General features: G+C 52.1%; 1 protein-coding gene across 1 annotated transcript; it reads left to right on the top strand.

The window, feature by feature from the left end:
* Positions 1–18,963: 18,963 nt before the first annotated feature.
* LOC120913638 (protein ANTAGONIST OF LIKE HETEROCHROMATIN PROTEIN 1-like) lies at positions 18,964–22,139 on the top strand. The gene is made up of 2 exons (XM_040323742.1): positions 18,964–19,102; positions 21,168–22,139. The coding sequence occupies exon 2, from the start codon at positions 21,289–21,291 to the stop codon at positions 21,898–21,900; it is 612 nt and encodes a 203-aa protein (XP_040179676.1). The 5' UTR covers positions 18,964–19,102; positions 21,168–21,288; the 3' UTR covers positions 21,901–22,139.
* Positions 22,140–22,404: the final 265 nt, after the last annotated feature.

Genomic DNA, 22,404 nt, shown 5'->3' with positions numbered 1-22,404 from the left:
ATCACTACTGAACTGTACACACATGCCCCTAAAAAAAAATTATATTTCATTTTTTTTTTCTACTGCATTTCAGTATTGGACATATTCCTCCTCCAGCTTTGAGATCTTGCACCTTTACAAGAACTGAATGCTGTTTGATCACATCTTTAGCCACAACACAAATGGTTAGGACATGCTGCTTTACATGGCCATGAGAAAAAACAAAGCTACAGTGCTAAACTTGCTAATCAATAACACAATGGTGGAACCCTCTAATGTATTGAAAGCTCAAGCTTCAATATGACTACAATAACAGTCTATGTAAATGTGGCATACAATATACATCAAACTGAATAGATGAGAAAACTGCAGGGATTGTGGAAACCTCTCCTTACAGATTTTTGGTAGTGTCCACTGCTTATCAGTGCATCATATTTGTCATCAATGCAGCAAGGAATTGGGAGAATTGCAGACGGAATCAGAGCGTGCCTCTCACTGTAAAACAGCTAGTATATGAAATGCTGGCCGCTGTTGAAAGTCCTGCCTCCTGCGCCAGCTGCTGTGATGGACAGCGCACTGGTCTAATGCCTGTCTAGGAGGCAGGACTTTGACAGCAGCCAGCGTTCTGTATACCAGCTGTGTCACAAGATCTCTAGTCTGTAATATCAAAATAGCCAATTCATCAAGATCTCCAATTGTCTCACTTCTGGTTACTGTAAACTGAATTGCGTTTTTATTCTCTTCCGTTCATGGACGGACACAGCAGCAATTGACCTTGGGGGTATTATCCTCCCTTTTAGGAGATTGACTAGGCAGAAAAAAACAGCATGTTAAGTGTTAAACACTCCACACAGTACCTCCCCAGGGGGTTGTTTCCCCATGTACATCCCCCCCACGCTCTGCAGCCCCAGGTTTTTTTTTCTGCCTAGCAAGGAGATGACATGGCTCCTTTGGGCCTATGTGCTCTGAGGCTTATTTTTTCTCTTTCGTTCATAGACTGACACAGCCTTCATTGACCTTAGGGTTATGCTTCTTCCTACCAGGAGATTTAGGCAGAATTCTACAGCACTTAAGGTGTTAAAAACTTTCCTTCATGCTGCTCCTCCCAGGGGGCGTGGCTCCCCCAGGCATAACCCACACCCTGCTTTAGCAGCCTCAGTTTGTTTTCTGCCTAACGACAGGAGGTCAGGCTCTCTCTGGAGTTCCTGGACTCTGGAGTTTTTTTCTCGCTTTTTTATTTTGTTCCTGCATTTTGAATCCTGCGATTCTTCTATCAACAGCCGACTGGGTGACAGGCTGGGTCCTCGACCCTTGTAGTCCCCCCCCCCATGTTCGGCCTTCGAGCGTGTGCCGGCCCTCAGCTCAGCTTTGGGACGTCCACGACAGGCCCCATTGCTCCAGGGGCGGCCGGGGAACTTCGGTTCTAGGGCACACATATGACCGGTCTCTATGGCTGTGTCAGTGTGTCTGGCCGACAGCCATGCCGTTAACGGACGTTGGTTCTGTCTGGGATACCTCCAGCCGGGTAGTCGCAGGATGGGTAAGTAGTGGCCCCTTACTCAGGTAAGTGGTCTGGCTGGTGTTTTCCCTGGGGAGGTCGACTGAGGGTCCGCCCTGCTTTCCTCTCTCACCTTCCTCTCCCTCCTTCCCCCTGACTGGGTAGTGGCTGTGAAGGGGGGTCCTCCTGGGTTTTCTTTATTACCACCGGGGCCCGTGTGTTGGGGGACTGTGTGTTACTCTGGGGGGTGCTGCTGTGTTCTATGAGTTGATTTTTACCTCAGACAGCGGCCATCTTGGAAATCTCCTTGGTAACGCTGTGATTCTTTCCTGAGGTGACAGACAAAGCACAGCCAGTGCTGCTGTGTTCTATGAGGTAATTTTTACCTCAGATGGTGGCCATCTTGGAAATCTCCTTGGTAACGCTGTGACCAGTGTGTGTGTTTTTTTTTTTTTTTTTTGTCCTGCCTTGCAGGGTGGGTGACTCAGCGCTGACACTATGGAACCTGAGCCAGGTCTCCCTCTCAAGCTATGCCTAAGTTAACCCTTAATGCCCCTTCCCCTGCCACATCTGTTATGTTGGCTGTCCTGGGTTTCTTGCCAGGTTTGAAGCAGCTGGTGCCCGGATGGGGGGGTAAAAAAGCGCCCCCTCCCTGAAGCCTGCTTCTGGGGATGACACAGAATCGCTGTTTTTTTTTTTCCTGGTTCTGTTATGTCAGAGGCTGCAGGTTTTAACCCTTATGGATAGTGAGGATGACTCTGCTGCAGTCAGTTGCTGGCAAGAATTTGTTGGAGCTCTTGTTTCTGCGGTGCGTGAGACTCTAAAAATTGAGGATGTGGCGGAGACACCTCCGTGTCAGTACCAGCAGACTACCACGCACCGCTGAAGGGTTTCCTTGTGTTCCTTATTTGGACTGTTATACAAGGAATGGGATGCACCGCAAAAAGTTTGTCAAAAAACTTTGCAACCTGTTACCCCCTTGAGGGGGGCTTTAAAAAACAAAAACAAAGTAGGTCTCTCCTCCGCCAGTGGATCCCCTGTGTCCAGCCTGCGCATGGCCACCACGTTGCCTGTGGAAGGGGCTCCTGCATTTCAGGATCCCGCTGATAGAGTGGAGGCCGTGGCCCGCTCCCTATTCACGGTGGTGGGTTCGGCGGTGAGGCCGGCTCTGGCCGGGGCCCTGGTCAGGCCCCGACTTAAAGGGCGAAGCTCCTGCTGCAGGAGCTGGAAGAAGGACCTCTAAGGTGGCCTTGGTGATGGCCGTTAAGGGTGAACGGTCCTTTTGGGTCTTCCCTGACTGGCATCATTGAGGATGCCACGGGTGGTAAGCGCATGCTGTTCCCACAGTCTGGGAAGGGCTAGGGACCTCATCCTGTACAAGGACCCTCCTTGCCTACCTCCGAGCGTTTTTTCACTCGCCCTGTGCGGTGGGGGTAGGTCTACATGGTGCTTGAATCCCCACTGTGGGGTAGCAGCGCACCTGATACCGCATGCCTAACAAGTCTGCGGACATACCTGCTTCCGCCTGAAGGTCTGCTCCCGCCCGTGTCTCGGGTGGGAGACTGGCTTCGCATTGCGAAGTGTTTTCCTTGGGGTACAAGATCCTTGGGGTACAAGACTGAGTTTCTTGTCTGCCAAACAGGTTTTTCTCTTTCGTTCATAGACGGACACAGCATCCTTTGACCTTAGGGTTATGCTTCTTCCTACCAGGAGATTTAGGCAGAATTCTACAGCACTTAAGGTGTTAACTTTCCTTCATGCCGCTCCTCCCAGGGGGCGTGGCTCCCCCAGGCATAACCCACACCCTGCTCTAGCAGCCTCAGTTTGTTTCTGCCTAACCGTCAGGAGAGTCAGGCTCTCTCTGGAGTCCTGGAGTTTTTTTCTTGCAAATTTTTTTGCTTTTTGCGAGTTTTTCCTCGCTTTTTTATTTTATTTTGAATCCTGCGATTCTTCTATCAACAGCCGACTGGGTGACAGGCTGGGTCCTCGACCCTTGTAGTCCCCCCAGGTTCGGCCTTCGAGCGTGTGCCGGCCCTCAGCTCCGCTTTGGGACGTCCACGACAGGCCCCATTGCTCCAGGGGCGGCCGGGGAACTTCGGTTCTAGGGCACACATATGACCGGTCTCTATGGCCTTGTCACAGTGTCTGGCCGACAGCCATGCCGTTCGCGGACGTTGGTTCTGTCTGGGATACCTCCAGCCGGGTAGTCGCAGGACAGGTAAGTAGTGGCCCCTTACTCAGGTAAGTGGTCTGGCTGGAATGTTTTCCCTTGGGAGGTCGACTGAGGGTTTTTCCCTGCTTTCCTCTCTCCCTTATTCCTCTCCCTCCTTCCCCCTTTGGGTGACGGCTGTGCAGGGGTTTTTTTTCTCTGGGGCTCATTTTTTTTCACTCGTGGTATGGCTGGGGCTGTTCTGTGTCACTGCAGGGGACTGTGGTGGACATTCTGGGCATTTTTGTGTGTGCTGTGTGCTGTTTTGGTGTACTGTCATTTTTGGGTACACTGTCTTTTTAAAACTGCGCAACGGCGGCCATTTTGCCGGAGCCGCGCTTGTATTGGGCGGCCATTTTCTTGTGGCCGGCGCCGTTTTCAGCACTAGTTCGGCCTCTAGTGGCCGTTTCGGCGGGGAAAAAAGACCGCGAATCATCTGAGGGGACAGACGCAGCGCTGCAGCTTCTCCTCAGCACACACTTGCCTTCACAGACCGCACTGTACCAGGGGGGTGGTGAGTCTCAGGGGGCCCCATACTGTGCTCTAGCGGCCGGGAGGTGACCTGTGGGGGACTTTTTTCCTGCCATTGGCAGTGGGGGTGACACGGCAGCTGCAATATGGAGCCTGAATCAGGCCCCTCATTCCTCACAATGCCGGAATTAACCCTTAAGCGCCCCTTCCCCATCTGTTGAGTCGGTGTCGGCTGTCCTGGAGTCTTTTTCTCACCAGGTTTGGAGCAGCCAGTGCTCGGTTGGGGGGTAAAAAAGCGCCCCCCCCGGAGGCTGTTTCTGGGGATATCTCTGATGCTTCTGTCATGTCAGAGGATGCGGGCTTAACCCACATGGACAGCGAGGATGACTCTGCTGCGGAGTCTGCTGACAAGGAATTTGTTGGAGCTCTTATTACTGCGGTGCGTGAGACTCTTCATTTAGAGGATGTGGCGGAGACACCAGCGGTGTCAGTCCCTTTTGGATTCCGCAAACCACCGCGTACCGCTAAGGTATTCCCTTGTGTTCCTTATTTGGACAATTTGTTGTATAAGGAATGGGATACACCGCAAAAGGCTTTTACTATTCCTAAAAGCTTTGCTACCCGTTACCCCCTGGAGGAGGACTTTTTAAAAAAGTGGGTCACTCCTCCGTCGGTGGACCCTCCTGTGTCCAGACTGAGTAAGGCTACTACGTTGCCTGTGGAGGGGGCTCCTGCTTTCAAGGACCCCGCTGATAGGAGAGTGGAGGCCGTGGCCCGCTCCCTGTTCTCGGTGGTGGGTTCGGCGGTAAGGCCGGCTCTGGCCGGCGCCCTGGTTGCTCAGACGCTAACTGAAAGGGCGAAGCTCCTGCTGCAGGATCTGGAGGTCTAGGGTGCTTCCGAGTCCTCTAGGGACCTGGCTGAACAGTTGATTCAGGGTCAGAAGTTTCTCTGCGAGGCAGATATGGATTAGATTCCTTTGCTTTCCAGGGCTTCTGTCTACGCAGTGGTTCTGCGCCGCCTTATATGGCTGAAGTGCTGGTCGGCTGACCAGTCCTCAAAAAAGGCCTTGATAGATTTGCCTTTTAAGGGCGGACGGCTTTTGGGGGCATCCCTGGATGACATCATTAAGGATGCCACTGGAGGTAAGAGCACCTTGCTCCCTCAGTCGGGGAAGGGTAGGGAACCTCGCCGCAAGCAAGGTCCTACTTTTACTACCCCCTAATCGTTTTTTTCGTGCGGCTGGAAAAGGTCCGCAAGGTGCAAAAGCCCTTGCTGCCGGGCGTAAGCGCCCCTGGTTCAAAAAACCGAACAAGCCTGCGGACAAGCCTGCTTCCGCATGAAGGTCTGCCCCCGCCCGCGTCTGCCCCCGCCCGGGTCTCGGGTGGGGGGACGGCTTCACGACTTCGTGGATCGGTGGAATTCTCTTCTATCCGACCGTTGGGTTTGCGAGGTGGTCGCCTCGGGGTACAAGATAGAGTTCCTTTCTTGTCCCCCAAACAGATTTTTTCCATCCAACCTCCAGCTTCCTCCGGATCGTCGGCTAGCCCTGTCCGGGGCTGTCCAGGATCTTCTGGACAGGGGGGTGGTTGTGCCGGTCCCCTCGCTGGAACGGTTTCGGGGGTTCTACTCCAATCTGTTCGTGGTCCCCAAGAAGGGAGGGGTTCGCCCTATCCTGGACCTAAAGGCCCTCAACTCCTTTGTCAAGGTGCAGCGATTCAGGGTGGAGTCGGTCCGTTCTATCATAGCGTCCCTCCACCAGGGGGACTTCATGGCGTCCTTAGACATCATGGACGCATACCTGCATGTTCCCGTTGGCACAAGCCACCAAAGGTATCTGCGCTTTGCGATCGGGGAGGACCACTATCAATTCGTGGCCCTCCCGTTCGGGCTGGCGTCGGCACCACGGGTGTTCACCAAGGTGCTCGCCCCGATCCTGGCCTTGCTACGGCAGCGAGGGATCGCTATCGTGGGATACCTGGACGACCTTCTCCTGAGAGCTTCTTCAGGCTCAGAGTTAGAGGACGTGTCCATCACGTGTCGGACTCTGCAGGAGTTCGGCTGGTTTTCTGAATCTCAGAAAATCAGTGTTGGTTCCGTCCCAGAGGCTGGAACACCTGGGGCTGGTTTTGGATTCGGGGGAGACAAAAGTGTTCCTCCCATCGCAAAACCTGCTGACCCTGCAATCTGCAGTGAGACAGTTGTTGACCCAGAAGTGGTCATCTCTTCGCTTCTGCATGCGGGTTCTGGGTCTGATGGTGGCCTCCTTCGAGGCGGTTCTGTATGCCCAATTCCACACCAGGGTACTACAGAAGGAGATTCTGTCACGATGGGACAGGGTCCCATCTTCTCTGGATCGCCAGATTCGGTTGAGCCATCTGGCCAAATCTTCCCTGGCATGGTGGCTGACGTCTCCGGTGCTTCGGTCCGGGAAGTCTTTTCTTCCGTGCCGCTGGACAGTGGTCACGACGGATGCCAGCCTCTTCGGCTGGGGGGGCGTCTGGGGCACCCAGTCAGCCCAGGGGCGCTGGACTCGGGAGGAGTCCCGCCTGCCGATCAATATCCTGGAGCTCCGAGCAATCAAGCTGTGCCTTGTCAGGTGGTCGCTGGAGCTACAGGGCCGTCCTGTCAGGATCCAGTCCGACAACGCCACGGCCGTGGCGTACGTCAATCATCAGGGCGGCACAAGGAGCTTGGCCGTGGCGACGGAGGTCGCTCACATACTTCGGTGGGCCGAAAGGTCCGTTCCGGCCCTGTCGGCGGTATACATTCCGGGAGTTCTGAATTGGTAAGCCGACTTCCTAAGTCGCATGACTCTGGATCAAGGGGAGTGGTCTCTCCACCCGGAGGTGTTTCAGATCCTGTGCCAAAAATGTGGCACTCCAGACGTGGACCTTCTGGCGTCCCGTCTCAATCTGAAGGTACCACGGTTTGTGGCCAGGGCAAGGGACCCGTGGGCAGACGCGTCAGACGCGTTAGTGGCTCCCTGGGGTCAATATCACCTGATTTACGCCTTCCCTCTAAAGGCTCCTACCCCGCCTGCTGCGCAGGGTGGAAGCCGGTGGAAGCCGAAGGTATTCCAACGATCCTGATCGCCCCAGATTGGCCGCGTCGCTCTTGGTACGCGGACCTGGTACGTCTGGTGGCAGACGCCCCCTGGCGTCTGCCTCGGAGGGAAGATCTCCTGTCTCAGGGCCCGATCTTCCATCCTGCTTTACGGTCACTGGCTTTAACGGCGTGGCTGTTGAAAACCAGGTACTGAAGGACCGGGGCCTGTCGGGCCCGGTAATCTCTACCATGCTGCGTGCACGGAAGTCCACTTCTCGAAAAATTTACATCGTACATGGAAAGCATACATCTCTATGTGTGAGGAGATGAAGTGGCACCCCCGTACTTACGTGGTGTCCCAGATCCTGCTGTCCCTACAGCGGGGAGTGGACCAGGCTCTTGCCTTGAGCACGATCAAGAGTCAGATTTCTACTCTGGCTGTTTATTTTCAGCGTCCCTTGGCAGCGAATTCTTTGGTTCGCACGTTTGTGCAGGGGGTCCGGCATGTGGCCCCCCCGGTGCGCCCTCCGCTACCTTCTTGGGACTTGAACTTGGTCCTCTCGGCGCTTCAGCGTGCCCCCTTTGAGGACATTCGGGAGATCCCCTTGCTGACTTTGTCGCAGAAGGTGATCTTTCTGGTAGCTATTACCTCTATCAGACGAGTGTCTGAACTGGCGGCCTTGTCTTGCAAGGCCCCCTACTTGGTCATCCATCAGGATAAGGCGGTGCTGCGCCCGCAGCCCTCTTTTCTTCCGAAGGTCGTTCGGCCCTTTCACATTAACGAGGACATTGTTGTTCCATCATTATGTCCTCAGCCGAAGAACCCGAAGGAAGCCTTTTTACATTCTCTGGATGTGGTTCGGGCCCTTCGAGTTTACTTGTCGGCGACAGCTCCGTTCCGGAAGTCGGACTCGCTGTTCGTGTCTGTGTCCGGTCCCAGTATGGGCCTGGCAGTCTCGTCGGCCACCATTTCCAGGTGGATCCGACAGGTTGTGCTTCAGGCCTACGCCCTGAAGGGGCGGGCGCCTCCCTTTCGGGTCATGGCGCATTCGACCAGGGCGATCGGGGCCTCCTGGGCTTCCGACACCAAGCCTCTGTGTTACAGGTGTGTAAGGCAGCGACCTGGTCGTCGTTCCACACTTTTTCAAAGTTTTATAAGGTGGATGTGAGTGCATCTTCTGATGCCTCCTTCGGCCGCAGGGTGTTACAGGCGGCAGTTTAAGGTTGGAGTTCCTCCGTTGAGTAACTCCGGTTTTGTTTGGGGTGTAACCTGTTTTTGCTGTGTTATTTTCCCACCCCTCTAATTTTTTTGACACTGCTTGGGGACGTCCCCAAGGTCAAAGGATGCTGTGTCCGTCTATGAACGAAAGAGAAAAAAGGATTTTTGTACTCACCGTAAAATCCATTTCTCTGAGTTCATAGACGGACACAGCACCCACCCCTCCTTTGTTTGTACTGCTTGTTACGAACTGAAGCTGCTAGAGCAGGGTGTGGGTTATGCCTGGGGGAGCCACGCCCCCTGGGAGGAGCGGCATGAAGGAAAGTTTTTAACACCTTAAGTGCTGTAGAATTCTGCCTAAATCTCCTGGTAGGAAGAAGCATAACCCTAAGGTCAAAGGATGCTGTGTCCGTCTATGAACTCAGAGAAATGGATTTTACGGTGAGTACAAAAATCCTTTTTTTCCCTCCGGCTTCTGGCCTCCTCCGGTTTGCCGGTTGACTCCGTCAGGGGCTGTCCAGGATCTTCTGGTCAGGGGAGTGATTGTGCTCGTTGGAACGGTCTCTGGGTTTTACTCCATTCTGTTTGTGTCCCCACGGAGGATGGGGCCCGGTCGATCCTGGGCCTCAAGTCCCTCGTTTTGTTTTGTCAAGGTGGTGTCGATTCGCCTGGTAATAGCGGCACTTCATCAGGGGGATTTTCTGGCATCCTTGGATGTCATGAACATGTACCTGCATATCCTCAAACCACCGGAGATTCTGTGCTTTGCGGTCGGGGGGGGCCATTTTCAATGGTGTCCTTCCCATTCAGCGGGTTTTCGCCAAGGTGCTCGTCCCGATACTGGCCCGGCTGTGACAGCAGGGGTTTGTTATCATGGGATGTCTGGACGACATTCTCCTACGAGCTTCTTCGAGCTCTGCATTGGTGGAGCCGTGTATCACGTGTCAGGCTCTCCGAGTGTTCGGCTGGTTTCTGGATTGTCCTGAAATCAGGGTTGATTCCGTCTCAGGGATACCTGGGACTGGTCCTGGATTCCTCCGGGGCGGGAGTGTTTTTCTCCTAGCGGAAAAACTTCAGACTCTGATATTTGCTGTGCAGTGGTTGCAGACCCAGAAGCGGTCATCTCTGCGATTCTGCAGGAAGGTTCTGGGTCAGTTGGTAGCCTCTTTCGAGGCGGTTCCGTATGCCCAATTCCACGCCAGGGTACTACGGAGGGAACTGCTGTCACGATGGGACTAGCTTCCGTCATCTCTGGATTACCAGATTCAGTTGAGTCATCTGATCATGTCTCCCCTGGTGTGGTGGCTGGCGTTTCCGGTGCTTCGGGCAGGAAAGTCATTTTTCTGCAGGCCACTGGACAGTGGTCACGACGGATGCCAGCCTCTCCGGTTGGGGAGGGGCGCTTGGGGCACCCAGTCAGCCCAGGGGCACTGGACTCAGGTGGAGTCCTGCCTACTGATCAACGTTCTGGAGCTCCGAGCAATCAAGCTTTGCCAGGTGGTCCCTGGATCTACAGGGCCGACCGGTCAGGATCCTGTCGGATAACACCACGTCCGTGGCGTAGGTTGATCATCAGGGAGGCACACGGAGTTCTGTTGCAGCGACGTGGGTCGCGCGCATCCTTTCGGTGGGCCGAAGGGTCCGTTCCGGCTCTATCGGCTGGGTACATTCTGGGAATACGGAATTGGCTAGCCGACTACCTAAGTCGCACTGCACTGGGCCAAGGAGAGTGGTCTCTCCACCCGCAGGTGTTTGGGGTCTGTGCCGAAAGTGGGGCACTCCGGACGTGGACCTTCTAGCGTCCCGTCTCTATCGGTGCCACGGTTCGTGGCCAGGTTTAAGGACCCGTGGGCGGACGCGTCAGGCGCGTTGGTGGCTCCTTGGGGTCGCTGTCGCCTACTTTACACCTTCCCTCCTCGGAAGCTTCTTCCTCGCCTGCTGCGCAGAGTAGAAGCTGTAGGGATTCTATCGGTCCTGATTGCCCCAGATTGGCCGCGTCGCTTCTGGTACGCGGACCAGGTGCGTCTGCTGGCAGACGCCCCCTAGCATCTTCCCCTGGGAATTGATTTTCTGTTACAGGGTCCGATCTTCCACCCTGTTTCACAGCCACCGGCCTTAGCGGCGTGGCTGTTGAGAGCCAGGGGCTTAAGGACCAAGGCCTATTGGGCTTGGTGGTCTCTACCGTGCTGCCTGCATGGAAGGCTACCTCACGTAGGTTTTTCCTCATGCATGGAAGGCCTACTTCTCTGTGTGTGGGGAGATGAACTGGCACTCTCGTACATGCGTTTGCAGCAGGGAGTGGTTCAGGCTCTCGCCTTACGTACGGTTAGGAGCCAGATTTCTGCTCTGGCTGTTTTTACTTGCAGTGACCCTTGGCATCGCACTCCTGGGTGCGTGCGTTGGGTCAGGGGGTCTGGCAGGTGGCCCCTCCGGTGCGCCCTCCATTACCCCCATGGGACTTGAATTTAGTCCTTTCAGTGCTTCGGGATGCTCCCTTTGAGGACATTCGGGAGGTTTTTTGTTTATTGTCACAAAAGGTGATTTTATTTCTGGTAGCAATTACCTCGATCAGACGGGTGTCTGTCTGTTCTGGCGGCCTTGTCTTGCAAGGCTCCCTGCTTGGTCATCCGTAAGGATGAGGTGGTGCTGCGGCCGCAGCCGTTTTTTCTCCCTAAGGTCGTTTCGGCTTTTCACTTGGATGTGGACATTGTTCTTCCATCCTTATGTCCTCAGCCAAAGAACCCGAAGGAGGCCACTTTACATTCTTTGGATGTGGTTCGGGCCCTTCGAGTTTACTTGTCGGCGACAGCTCCGTTCCAGAAGTCGGACTCGCTGTCTGTGTCCGGTCCCAGTAAGGGCCTGGCAGTCTCGTCGGCCACCATTTCCAGGTGGATCCGACAGGTTGTGCTTCAGGCCTATGCCCTGAAGGGCGGGCGCCCCCCTTTCGGGTCATGGCGCATTCGACCAGGGCGATCGGGGCCTCTTGGGCTTTCCGACACCAAGCCTCTGTTACAGGTGTGTAAGGCTGCGACCTGGTCGTCGGTACACGCTTTTTCAAAGTTTTATATGGTGGATGTGAGTGCATCTTCTGATGCCTCCTTCGGCCGCAGGGTGTTACAGGCGGCAGTTTAAGGTTGGAGTTCCTCCGTTGAGTAACTCCGGTTTTTGTTTGGGGTGTAACCTGTTTTTCCCACCCCTCTAATTTTTTGACACTGCTTGGGGACGTCCCTAAGGTCAATTAAGGCTGTGTCCGTCTATGAACTCAGAGAAATGGATTTTACGGTGAGTACAAAAATCCTTTTTTTTTTTTCTTGCAATTTTTCTCGCTTTTTTATTTTCTTCCTGCGATTCTTCTATCAACAGCCGACTGGGTGACAGGCTGGGTCCTCGACCCTTGTAGTTCCCCCATGTTCGGCCTTCGAGCGTGTGCCGGCGCTCAGCTTTGGGATGTCCACGACAGGCCCTGTTGCTCCAGGGGCGGCCGGGGAACTTCGGTTCTAGGGCACACATATGACCGGTCTCTATGGCTGTGTCAGTGTGTCTGGCCGACAGCCATGCCGTTTACGGACGTTGGTTCTGTCTGGGATACCTCCAGCCGGGTAGTCGCAGGACGGGTAAGTAGTGGCCCCTTACTCAGGTAAGTGGTCTGGCTGGTCTTTTCCCTGGGGAGGTCGACTGAGTGTCTGCCCTGCTTTCCTCTCCCCTTCCTCTCCCTCCTTCCCCTGACTGGGTAGTGGCTGTGAAGGGGGGCCTCCTGGGTTTTCTTTATTACCACCGGGGCCCGTGTGTTGTTGGGGGGACTGTGTTACTCTGGGGGGTGCTGCTGTGTTCTGAGTTGATTTTTACCTCAGACGGAGGCCATCTTGGAAATCTCCTTGGTAACGCTGTGATTTCTCTTTCGTTCATAGACGGACACAGTCTCCATTGACCTTAGGGTTATGCTTCTTCCTACCAGGAGATTTAGGCAGAATTCTACAGCACTTAAGGTGTTAAAAACTTTCCTTCATGCCGCTCCTCCCAGGGGGCATGGCTCCCCCAGGCATAACCCACACCCTGCTCCAGCAGCTTCAGTTTGTTTCTGCCTTACCGTCAGGAGAGTCAGGCTCTCTCTGGAGTCCTGGACTCTGGAGTTTTTTTCTTGCAAATTTTTTTGCATCTTGCAAGTTTTTTCCTCGCTTTTTTTTTATTTTTTGAATCCTGCGATTCTTCTATCAACAGCCGACTGGGTGACAGGCTGGGTCCTTGACCCTTGTAGTCCCCCCCAGGTTCGGCCTTCGAGCGTGTGCCGGCCTTCGAGCGTGTGCCGGCCCTCAGCTCCGCTTTGGGACGTCCGCGACAGGCCCCGTTGCTCCAGGGGCGGCTGGGGAACTTCGGTTCTAGGGCACACATATGACCGGTCTCTATGGCCTTGTCACAGTGTGTCTGGCTGACAACCATGGCGTTCGCGGACGTTGGTTCTGTCTGGGATACCTCCAGCCGGGTAGTCGCAGGACAGGTAAGTAGTGGCCCCTTACTCAGGTAAGTGGTCTGGCTGGAATGTTTTCCCTTGGGAGGTCGACTGAGGGTTTTTCCCTCCTTTCCCCTTTGGGTGACGGCTGTGCAGGGTTTTTTTTTCTCTGGGGCTCTTTTTTTTTTTTTTTCACTCTGGTATGGCTGGGGCTGTTCTGTGTCGCTGCAGGGGACTGTGGTGGTCATTCTGGGCATTTTTGTGTGTGCTGTTTTAGTGTACTGTCTTTTTTGGGTACACTGTCTTTTTTAAAACTGCGCCATGGCGGCCATTTTGCCGGAGCCGCACTTGTGTTATTCGGCGGCCATTTTCTTGTGGCCGGCGCAGTTTTCAGCACTAGTTCGGCCTCTAGTGGCCGTTTCGGCGGGGAAAAAAGACCGCAAATCCTCTGAGGGGACAGACGCAGCGCCTCCTCAGCACACACTTGTCCTTCACAGACCGCGCTGTACCGGGGGGTGGTGAGTCTCAGGGGGCCCCATACTGTGCTCTAGCGGCCGGGAGGTGACCTGTGGGGGACTTTTTTCCTGCCATTGGCAGTGGGGGTGACACGGCAGCTGCAATATGGAGGCTGAATCAGGCCCCTCATTCCTCACAATGCCGGAATTACCCTTAGCGCCCCTCCCCCTGCCACATCTGTTGAGTCGGTGTCGGCTGTCCTGGAGTCTTTTCTCACCAGGTTTGAAGCTGCCAGTGCTCGGTTGGGGGGTAAAAAGCGCCCCCCCCCCCGGAGGCTGTTTCTGGGGATATCTCTGACGCAGAATCTGAGAACGCTGTTGCTGCTTCTGGTTCTGTCATGTCGGAGGATGCGGGCTTAACCCACATGGACAGCGAGGATGACTCTGCTGCGGAGTCTGCCGACAAGGAATTTGTTGGAGCTCTTATTACCGCGGTACGTGAGACTCTTCATTTAGAGGATGTGGCGGAGACACCAGCGGTGTCGGTCCCTTTTGGATTCCGCGTACCGCTAAGGTATTCCCCTGTGTTCCTTATTTGGACAATATGTTGTATAAGGAATGGGATACACCGCAAAAGGCTTTTACTGTTCCTAAAAGCTTTGCTACCCGTTACCCCCTGGAGGAGGACTTTTTAAAAAAAGTGGGTCACTCCGTCGGTGGACCCTCCTGTGTCCAGACTGAGCAAGGCTACTACGTTGCCTGTGGAGGGGGCTCCTGCTTTCAAGGACCCCGCTGATAGGAGAGTGGAGGCCGTGGCCCGCTCCCTGTTCTCGGTGGTGGGTTCGGCGGTAAGGCCGGCTCTGGCCGGAGCCCTGGTTGCTCAGACGCTAACTGAAAGGGCGAAGCTCCTGCTGCAGGAGCTGGAGGTCCAAGGTGCTTCCGAGTCCTCTAGGGACCTGGCTGAACAGTTGATTCAGGGTCAGAAGTTTCTCTGTGAGGCGGCTATGGATTCGATTCCTTTGCTTTCCAGGGCTTCTGTCTACGCAGTGGTTCTGCGCCGCCTTATATGGCTGAAGTGCTGGTCGGCTGACAAGTCCTCAAAAAAGGCCTTGGTAGATTTGCCCTTTAAGGGCGGACGGCTTTATGGCGCATCCCTGGATGACATCATTAAGGATGCCACTGGAGGTAAGAGCACCTTGCTCCCTCAGTCGGGGAAGGGTAAGGAACCTCGCCGCAAGCAAGGTCCTACTTTTACTACCCTTAAGCGGTTTTTTCGTGCGGCTGGAAAAGGTCTGCAAGGTGCAAAAGCCCCTGCTGCCGGGCGTAAGCGCCCCTGGTTCAACAAACCAAACAAGCCTGCTTCCGCATGAAGGTCTGCCCCCGCCCGGGTCTCGGGTGGGGAGACGGCTTCACAACTTCGCGGATCGGTGGAATTCTCTTCTGACCGACCGTTGGGTTTGCGAGGTGGTCGCCTCGGGGTACAAGATAGAGTTCCTTTCTTGTCCCCCAAACAGATTATTTTCCATCCAACCTCCAGCTTCGGATCGTCTGCTAGCCCTGTCCGGGGCTGTCCAGGATCTTCTGGACAGGGGGGTGGTTGTGCCGGTTCCCTCGCTGGAACGGTTTCGGGGGTTCTACTCCAATCTGTTCGTGGTCCTCAAGAAGGGAGGGGTTCGCCCTGTCCTGGACCTAAAGGCCCTCAACTCCTTTGTCAAGGTGCAGCGATTCAGGATGGAGTCGGTCCGTTCTATCATAGCGGCCCTCCACCAGGGGGACTTCATGGCGTCCTTGGACATCATGGACGCATACCTGCATGTCCCCGTTTGCACAAGCCACCACAGGTATCTGCGCTTTGCGATCGGGGAGGACCACTATCAATTCGTGGCCCTCCCGTTCGGGCTGGCGTCGGCACCACGGGTGTTCACCAAGGTGCTCGCCCCGATCCTGGCCTTGCTAAGGCAGCGAGGGATCGCTATCGTGGGATACCTGGACGACCTTCTCCTGAGAGCTTCTTCAGGCTCAGAGTTAGAGGAGGACGTGTCATCACGTGTCGGACTCTGCATGAGTTCGGCTGGCTTCTGAATCTCAAAAAAATCAGTGTTGGTTCCGTCCCAGAGGCTGGAACACCTGGGGATGGTTTTGGATTCGGGGGGAGGCAAAAGTGTTCCTCCCATCGTAAAAACTGCGTACCCTGCAATCTGCAGTGAGACAGTTGTCGACCCAGAAGTGGTCGTCTCTTCGCTTCTGCATGCGGGTTCTGGGTCTGATGGTGGCCTCCTTCGAGGCGGTTCCGTATGCCCAATTCCACACCAGGGTACTACAGAAGGAGATTCTGTCACGATGGGACAGGGGTCCCATCTTCTCTGGATCGCCAGATTCGGTTGAGCCATCTGGCCAAGTCTTCCCTGGCATGGTGGCTGACATCTCCGGTGCTTCGGTCCGGGAAGTCTTTTCTTCCGTGCCGCTGGACAGTGGTCACGACGGACGCCAGCCTCTTCGGCTGGGGGGGCGTCAGGGGCACCCAGTCAGCCCAGGGGCGCTGGACTCAGGAGGAGTCCCGCCTGCCAATCAATATCCTGGAGCTCCGAGCGATCAAGCTGTGCCTTGTCAGGTGGTCCCTGGAGCTGCAGGGCCGTCCTGTCAGGATCCAGTCCGACAACGCCACGGCCGTGGCGTACGTCAATCATCAGGGCGGCACAAGGAGCTTGGCCGCGGCGACGGAGGTCGCTCACATACTTCGGTGGGCCGAAAGGTCCGTTCCTGCCCTGTCGGCGGTATACATTCCGGGAGTTCTGAATTGGCAAGCCGACTTCCTAAGTCGCACGACTCTGGATCAAGGGGAGTGGTCTCTCCACCCGGAGGTGTTTCAGATCCTGTGCCAAAAATGGGGCACTCCAGACGTAGACCTTCTGGCGTCCTGTCTCAATCGGAAGGTGCCACGGTTTGTGGCCAGGTCAAGGGACCCGTGGGCAGACGCGTTGGTGGCTCCCTGGGGTCAATATCACCTGATTTACGCCTTCCCTCCTCTAAGGCTCCTACCCCGCCTGCTGTGCAGGGTGGAAGCCGAAGGGATTCCAACGATCCTGATCGCCTCAGATTGGCCGCGTCGCTCTTGGTACGCGGACCTGGTACGTCTGGTGGCAGACGCCCCCTGGCGCCTGCCTCTGAGGGAAGATCTCCTGTCTCAGGGCCCGATCTTCCATCCTGCTTTACGGTCACTGGCTTTAACGGCGTGGCTGTTGAGAACCAGGTACTGAAGGACCGGGGCCTGTCGGGCCCGGTAATCTCTACCATGATGCGTGCACGGAAGTCCACTTCTCGGAAAATTTACCATCGTACATGGAAAGCATACATCTGTGTGAGGAGATGAAGTGGCACCCCCGTACTTACGTGGTGTCCCGGATCCTGCTGTTCCTACAGCGGGGAGTGGACCAGGCTCTTGCCTTGAGCACGATCAAGAGTCGGATTTCTGCTCTGGCTGTTTATTTTCAGCGTCCCGTGGCAGCGCACTCCTTCGTTCGCACGTTTGTGCAGGGGGTCCGGCATGTGGCCCCCCCGGTGCGCCCTCCGCTACCTTCTTGGGACTTGAACTTGGTCCTCTCGGCGCTTCAGCGTGCCCCCTTTGAGGACATTCGGGAGATCCCCTTGCTGACTTTGTCGCAGAAGGTGGTCTTTCTGGTAGCTATTACCTCTATCAGACGAGTGTCTGAACTGGCGGCCCTGTCTTGCAAGGCCCCCTACTTGGTCATCCATCAGGATAAGGTGGTGCTGCGCCCGCGACCTCTTCTTCCGAAGGTCGTTTCGGCCTTTCACATTAACGAGGACATTGTTGTTCCATCATTATGTCCTCAGCCGAAGAACCCGAAGGAAGCCGTTTTACATTCTCTGGATGTGGTTCGGGCCCTTCGAGTTTACTTGTCGGCGATAGCTCCGTTCCGGAAGTCGGATTCGCTGTTCGTGTCTGTGTCCGGTCCCAGTAAGGGCCTGGCAGTCTCGTCGGCCACCATTTCCAGGTGGATCCGGCAGGTTGTGCTTCAGGCCTACGCCCTGAAGGGGCGGGCGCCTCCCTTTCGGGTCACGGCGCATTCGACCAGGGCGATTGGAGCCTCCTGGGCTTTCCGACACCAAGCCTCTGTGTTACAGGTGTGCAAGGCTGCGACCTGGTCGTCGGTCCACACCTTTTCAAAGTTTTATAAGGTGGATGTGAGTGCATCTTCTGATGCCTCATTCGGCCGCAGGGTGTAAGGCTGGTTTCAGACTGAGGCGTTGAGAAAACGCTATGTTTTTTACTGCGTTTTTACCGCGTTCGCGCTAATATTGGCGCTAACGCCCATGTGTTTTAATAGCGTTTTTACCGCGTTAGCTAATAGACATACCCCCATTACATCACATCCTGTTTACTTCCTGGTTTATCGTCAAGGAAGAAGGACCTTGGAGAAGATGGAGTTTCATGAGCTGCTGTTATTTGTACTACATGCTTGGGAACATTTTCTTAAACAGAGGTCACAACGTCGCTTTTGGGTTCATCCCATCCATCAATTGCACTCAGAGGTCAATTTTCACTACTCTATCATGACCTGAGAGAGCACCCTGAGAAATTTCGAAATTACACACGAATGACCATTGCGACGTAAGTATTTCCTAGTTTTATATTGACACTCCAAATGCCAGTCCCGGCAGTCCCCCACCCCTCCTAGTCCTACCCGTCCATGCACGATACATCTATTCCACTCCTCCATGCCTAAAAGTTCTAAACCCAACAAATCTCATTGCCCATTACATTTCCTAATCTTACCCCTCAAAGCATGGTAATCCCACTTCTCCATGCCCAATACAGCTAAACATTACCCTAATTCCACTCCTCCATGCACTATGCTCCTACCCCTAACCCCACTCCTCCATGCACTATACCACTAACCCTAATCTCACTCCTACATGCACTATACTCCTACCCCTAACCCTAATCTCACTCCTACATGCACTATGCTCCTACCCCTAATCTCACTCCTCCATGCACTATGCTCCTACCCCTAACCCTAATCTCACTCCTACATGCACTATACTCCTACCCCTAACCTCACTCCTCCATGCACTATACTCCTACCGCTAACCCTAATCTCACTCCTACATGCACTATACTCCTACCCCTAACCTCACTCCTACATGCACTATACTCTTACCCCTAACCTCACTCCTCCATGCACTATACCACTAACCCTAATCTCACTCCTCCATGCACTATACTCCTAACCCTAATCTCACTCCTCCATGCACTATACTCCTACCCCTAACCCTAATCTCACTCCTACATGCACTATACTCCTACCCCTAACCCTAATCTCACTCCTACATGCACTATACTCCTACCCCTAACCCTAATCTCACTCCTACATGCACTATGCTCCTACCCCTAATCTCACTCCTCCATGCACTATGCTCCTACCCCTAACCCTAACCCCACTCCTACATGCACTATACTCCTACCCCTAACCCCACTCCTACATGCACTATACTCCTAACCCTAATCTCACTCCTACATGCACTATGCTCCTAACCCTAATCTCACTCCTACATGCACTATACTCCTACCCCTAACCCTAATCTCACTCCTATTTTTTATACTCTAATAAACCAATTTCGTGTTTTTTATAACAAAAATAGTAATTCTTTTCCAAAGGTTTGACTATCTTCTAGATCTGCTAAGACCTGCGTTGTTGAGAGTTGATACAAACTGTAGAGAAGCTATAACACCATGTGAACGGCTACTTATAACACTGAGGTATGGGTTTTCTTTTACAATCATATCATTCACGCATCATAAAAATAGAACAAAGCTTTCTCTGGCAAAATCAATGTATATAATTTAATTTTGAATAACAAATATACAACTTTTTTTGAATGGTATTTTATAATACAATATATTTCGAAAACGTTTCTCATATAATTCTTTAATAATGAACATTACACTTTTCAACCATCTTTTATAAACTAAACTGTTAACTTGGAGAATATCTCGCATGAACCATTAACATAGAAAGACCGGGCAATATCTATCAATATTGTAAACAAAATATTTCAATAACAAATCCAACAAAAATTTGAACCTAACCAAGGTCGTGATTAGGGTTGTCCCGATACCACTTTTTTCAGACCGAGTACAAGTACCGATACTTTTTTTTCAAGTACTCGCCGATACCGAATACCGATACTTTTTTTCGGCAGTATTTTTTTTTTAATTTTTTTATTTTTACAGTGATTTTTTATTTCTTTTTAGGGGGATTGTCGGTGTTTTTTTTTTTTTTTTTTTTTTTTTTTTTTCGTTTTACATATTTTTTTTTTTTTTTTATATTTATTGCAATTTTTTAATCAGCCCTGTTGGGGGTCTTTGGAGAGATATCAGGAGTCTTAACAGACCTCTGACGTCTCCCCTTTAAGACAGAGAGAGGGACTAAGGTCACAGATCCCCAGTCCCTTTCTCAGCTGCACTGGAAATGAATGGACAGGAGACAGAGGCTCCTATCCATTCATAAACTGAAGTATAGTAAACACATTTTACGATGCTCAGTTATATGAATGGACAGAGTCAGTGATCACTGACTGTTCATTCTGAAAAGGTAGGAGCCGGGTTTAGCGGCTCCTACCGCCGCTCTCCATCCTGACAGATTGAGGGGGGAAGAGAAGCCGGTCACGGAGGAGCGGGGGGGAGAGAAGCCGGTCACGGAGGAGCGGGGGGAGAGAAGCCGGTCACGGAGGAGCGGGGGGAGAGAAGCCTGTCACGGAGGAGCGGGGGGGGGGAGAGAAGCCGGTCATGGAGGAGCGGGGGGGGGGAGAGAAGACGAGCGGGGGGGAGAAGACTTGCAACTCCCCTGCCTGCCCAGGTATCGGGTGAGGCATCGGAGCATTTCCCCCGAGTACAAGTACTCGGGGAAATGCTCGGTATCGGTACTAGTATCGGTATCGGGACATCCCTAGTCGTGATAATAGGGGCGAGAGTTAATATCCTCCCTACTGCTGCCTGCCTGAGGAGTAGTGGGAGGAGTAGTATTATGATGTTCCATATAATAAGTATGGGGCATATCATAAGGGGCCGAATATCTGTTGTTGAATTGGGGATTTGCGATTGGTCTAAAGCCAGAACCCTCCCATTGGTTACTCGGCCTAAATGGCTGGCTTTGGTTTGGCATGGGATGGCTGTGTACAGCAGGAGCGCAATTACTTTTCATCTGATAATCTTTAATAATTTTTAATATATCGATCCTTAGATCACACTGCAAATCTTTTCGAACTTCTGTGATTTGCGGAATCAGGCTTTTTGTGAAGGATGTGATCTCATTATTCTCCGCTTTGTTGGTTTCGATCAGGTTTTTAACTATAAAATCTAATCTATAAAATCTTGAGTGTCCCTCTTTTTATTATTTTTTGATCTCGTGGTGTTTTTTCGTGGGGGCAATGGAGTCTCTCTGTCATCCAAATTCACATCCTCTTCAAATTGGTGATTTTCTTGTGGAGTAGACTCCTGAGTTTGCGAAATTACCTCATCTTCACTATCACTGGTGAAATTGTTTTCAGTTCTTAAAAAAAAAATGATGGGATTAGAAAAATTTAAAGAAAATCATTTTTTCAAGGAAAATAAACTGTTACTTATTTATTACTTACTGTCTCTCTTGCATCACTGGTTTTAAGAACTCTAGTTCGAAGTAGTGGCAATAAATTCGTCCTTTTTTGGATCCAGAACCACTTTTAGTCTGCTGCTGTTTTAATAATTCATGTTTGAAGTTATCTCTTAAGGTCTTCCATCTTTTTTTCACGAGTTTTTCTGAAATATAAAATTATATTTGTTTCAGATATCTTGCAACTGGAAATACCTACTCCTCACTGCAATACGAATTTTGCCTAGGGATTTCAACCATAAGTAAGATTGTGCAGGAAACATGTGATGCAATCTGGAATCTGAGAAGATCTTTTATGCCTACTCCAAATAAGGAAAAATGGGAAGATGTTGCCAAGGCTTTTTGGAACAAGACAAACTTTCCGAACTGTTTAGGGGCTATTGATGGAAAACATATTAGACTAATAAAACCATGTCATAGCGGTAGCCAGTATTATAATTATAACAAGTATTTTTCAGTTGTTTTAATGGCTGTGGTCGATGCAGATTATAAATTCATTTTTGTTGATATAGGATCATTTGGGAGCAATGCAGACTCTGCTGTCTTTCAACGTAGTACATTTGGGAAAAGGCTTGCTTCTAATGAGTTGGATTTACCTGATAATCGACCTCTGCCAGGTACAGAGGGACCTGAAATGCCCTATGTATTTGTAGCAGACGATGCTTTTGCTATTCATGAACATCTCATGAAACCATTTTCACAGAGAAATTTAGATAATCGAAAGAGGATCTTCAACTATAGACTGTGTAGAGCACGAAGACTTGTAGAATGTGCTTTTGGTATACTGGCCAACAAGTGGCAAATCTTTCTAAAACCAATTAACCTTAAAATAGAAAACGCATGTAAGGTAATCAAGGCTGCTTGTATTTTACATAATTTGGTAAGAGAGGGATGGAGTAAATTTTGAGGATACACTGTCACATAATATTGAACCGGCTGAGTTTCTGCATGTACGTGGACCTATGGTGGGATTCACTATTAGAGACGCTTTTGCAGACTACTTCATGAGTTCAGCTGGTGCACTCAGTTGGCAAGAAAACATGATCCAACTTCCATAATATTATACTGTACTGTTCTGGAAAATATCTTCATACTTTGAAATGACAGGAAGCAATATGCATAAATAAAATAATTGTTGAAACATTATTTTGATTCATTTCTATTAAATACAGTAAATCCAATTTAAAATGATGTAATTACTACGTGATGTAGGATATTTTGGAATAACGGTGTATGAGGTTTAGAAGTATAGTGCATGTAGGAGTGAGATTAGGGTTAGTGGTATAGTGCATGGAGGAGTGAGGTTAGGGGTAGGAGTATAGTGCATGGAGGAGTGAGATTAGGGTTAGTGGTATAGTGCATGGATGAGTGAGATTAGGGTTAGTGGTATAGTGCATGGAGGAGTGAGATT

This window comes from Rana temporaria, chromosome 1, assembly GCF_905171775.1.
Source record: "Rana temporaria chromosome 1, aRanTem1.1, whole genome shotgun sequence".
NCBI lineage: Eukaryota > Metazoa > Chordata > Amphibia > Anura > Ranidae > Rana > Rana temporaria.
This window is presented reverse-complemented; position numbering and strand designations above follow the sequence as displayed.

Excerpts from the sequence above, each read along its gene's own strand:
- LOC120913638 (XM_040323742.1), top strand. The coding sequence starts at position 21,289 with ATGCCTACTCCAAATAAGGAAAAATGGGAAGATGTTGCCAAGGCTTTT.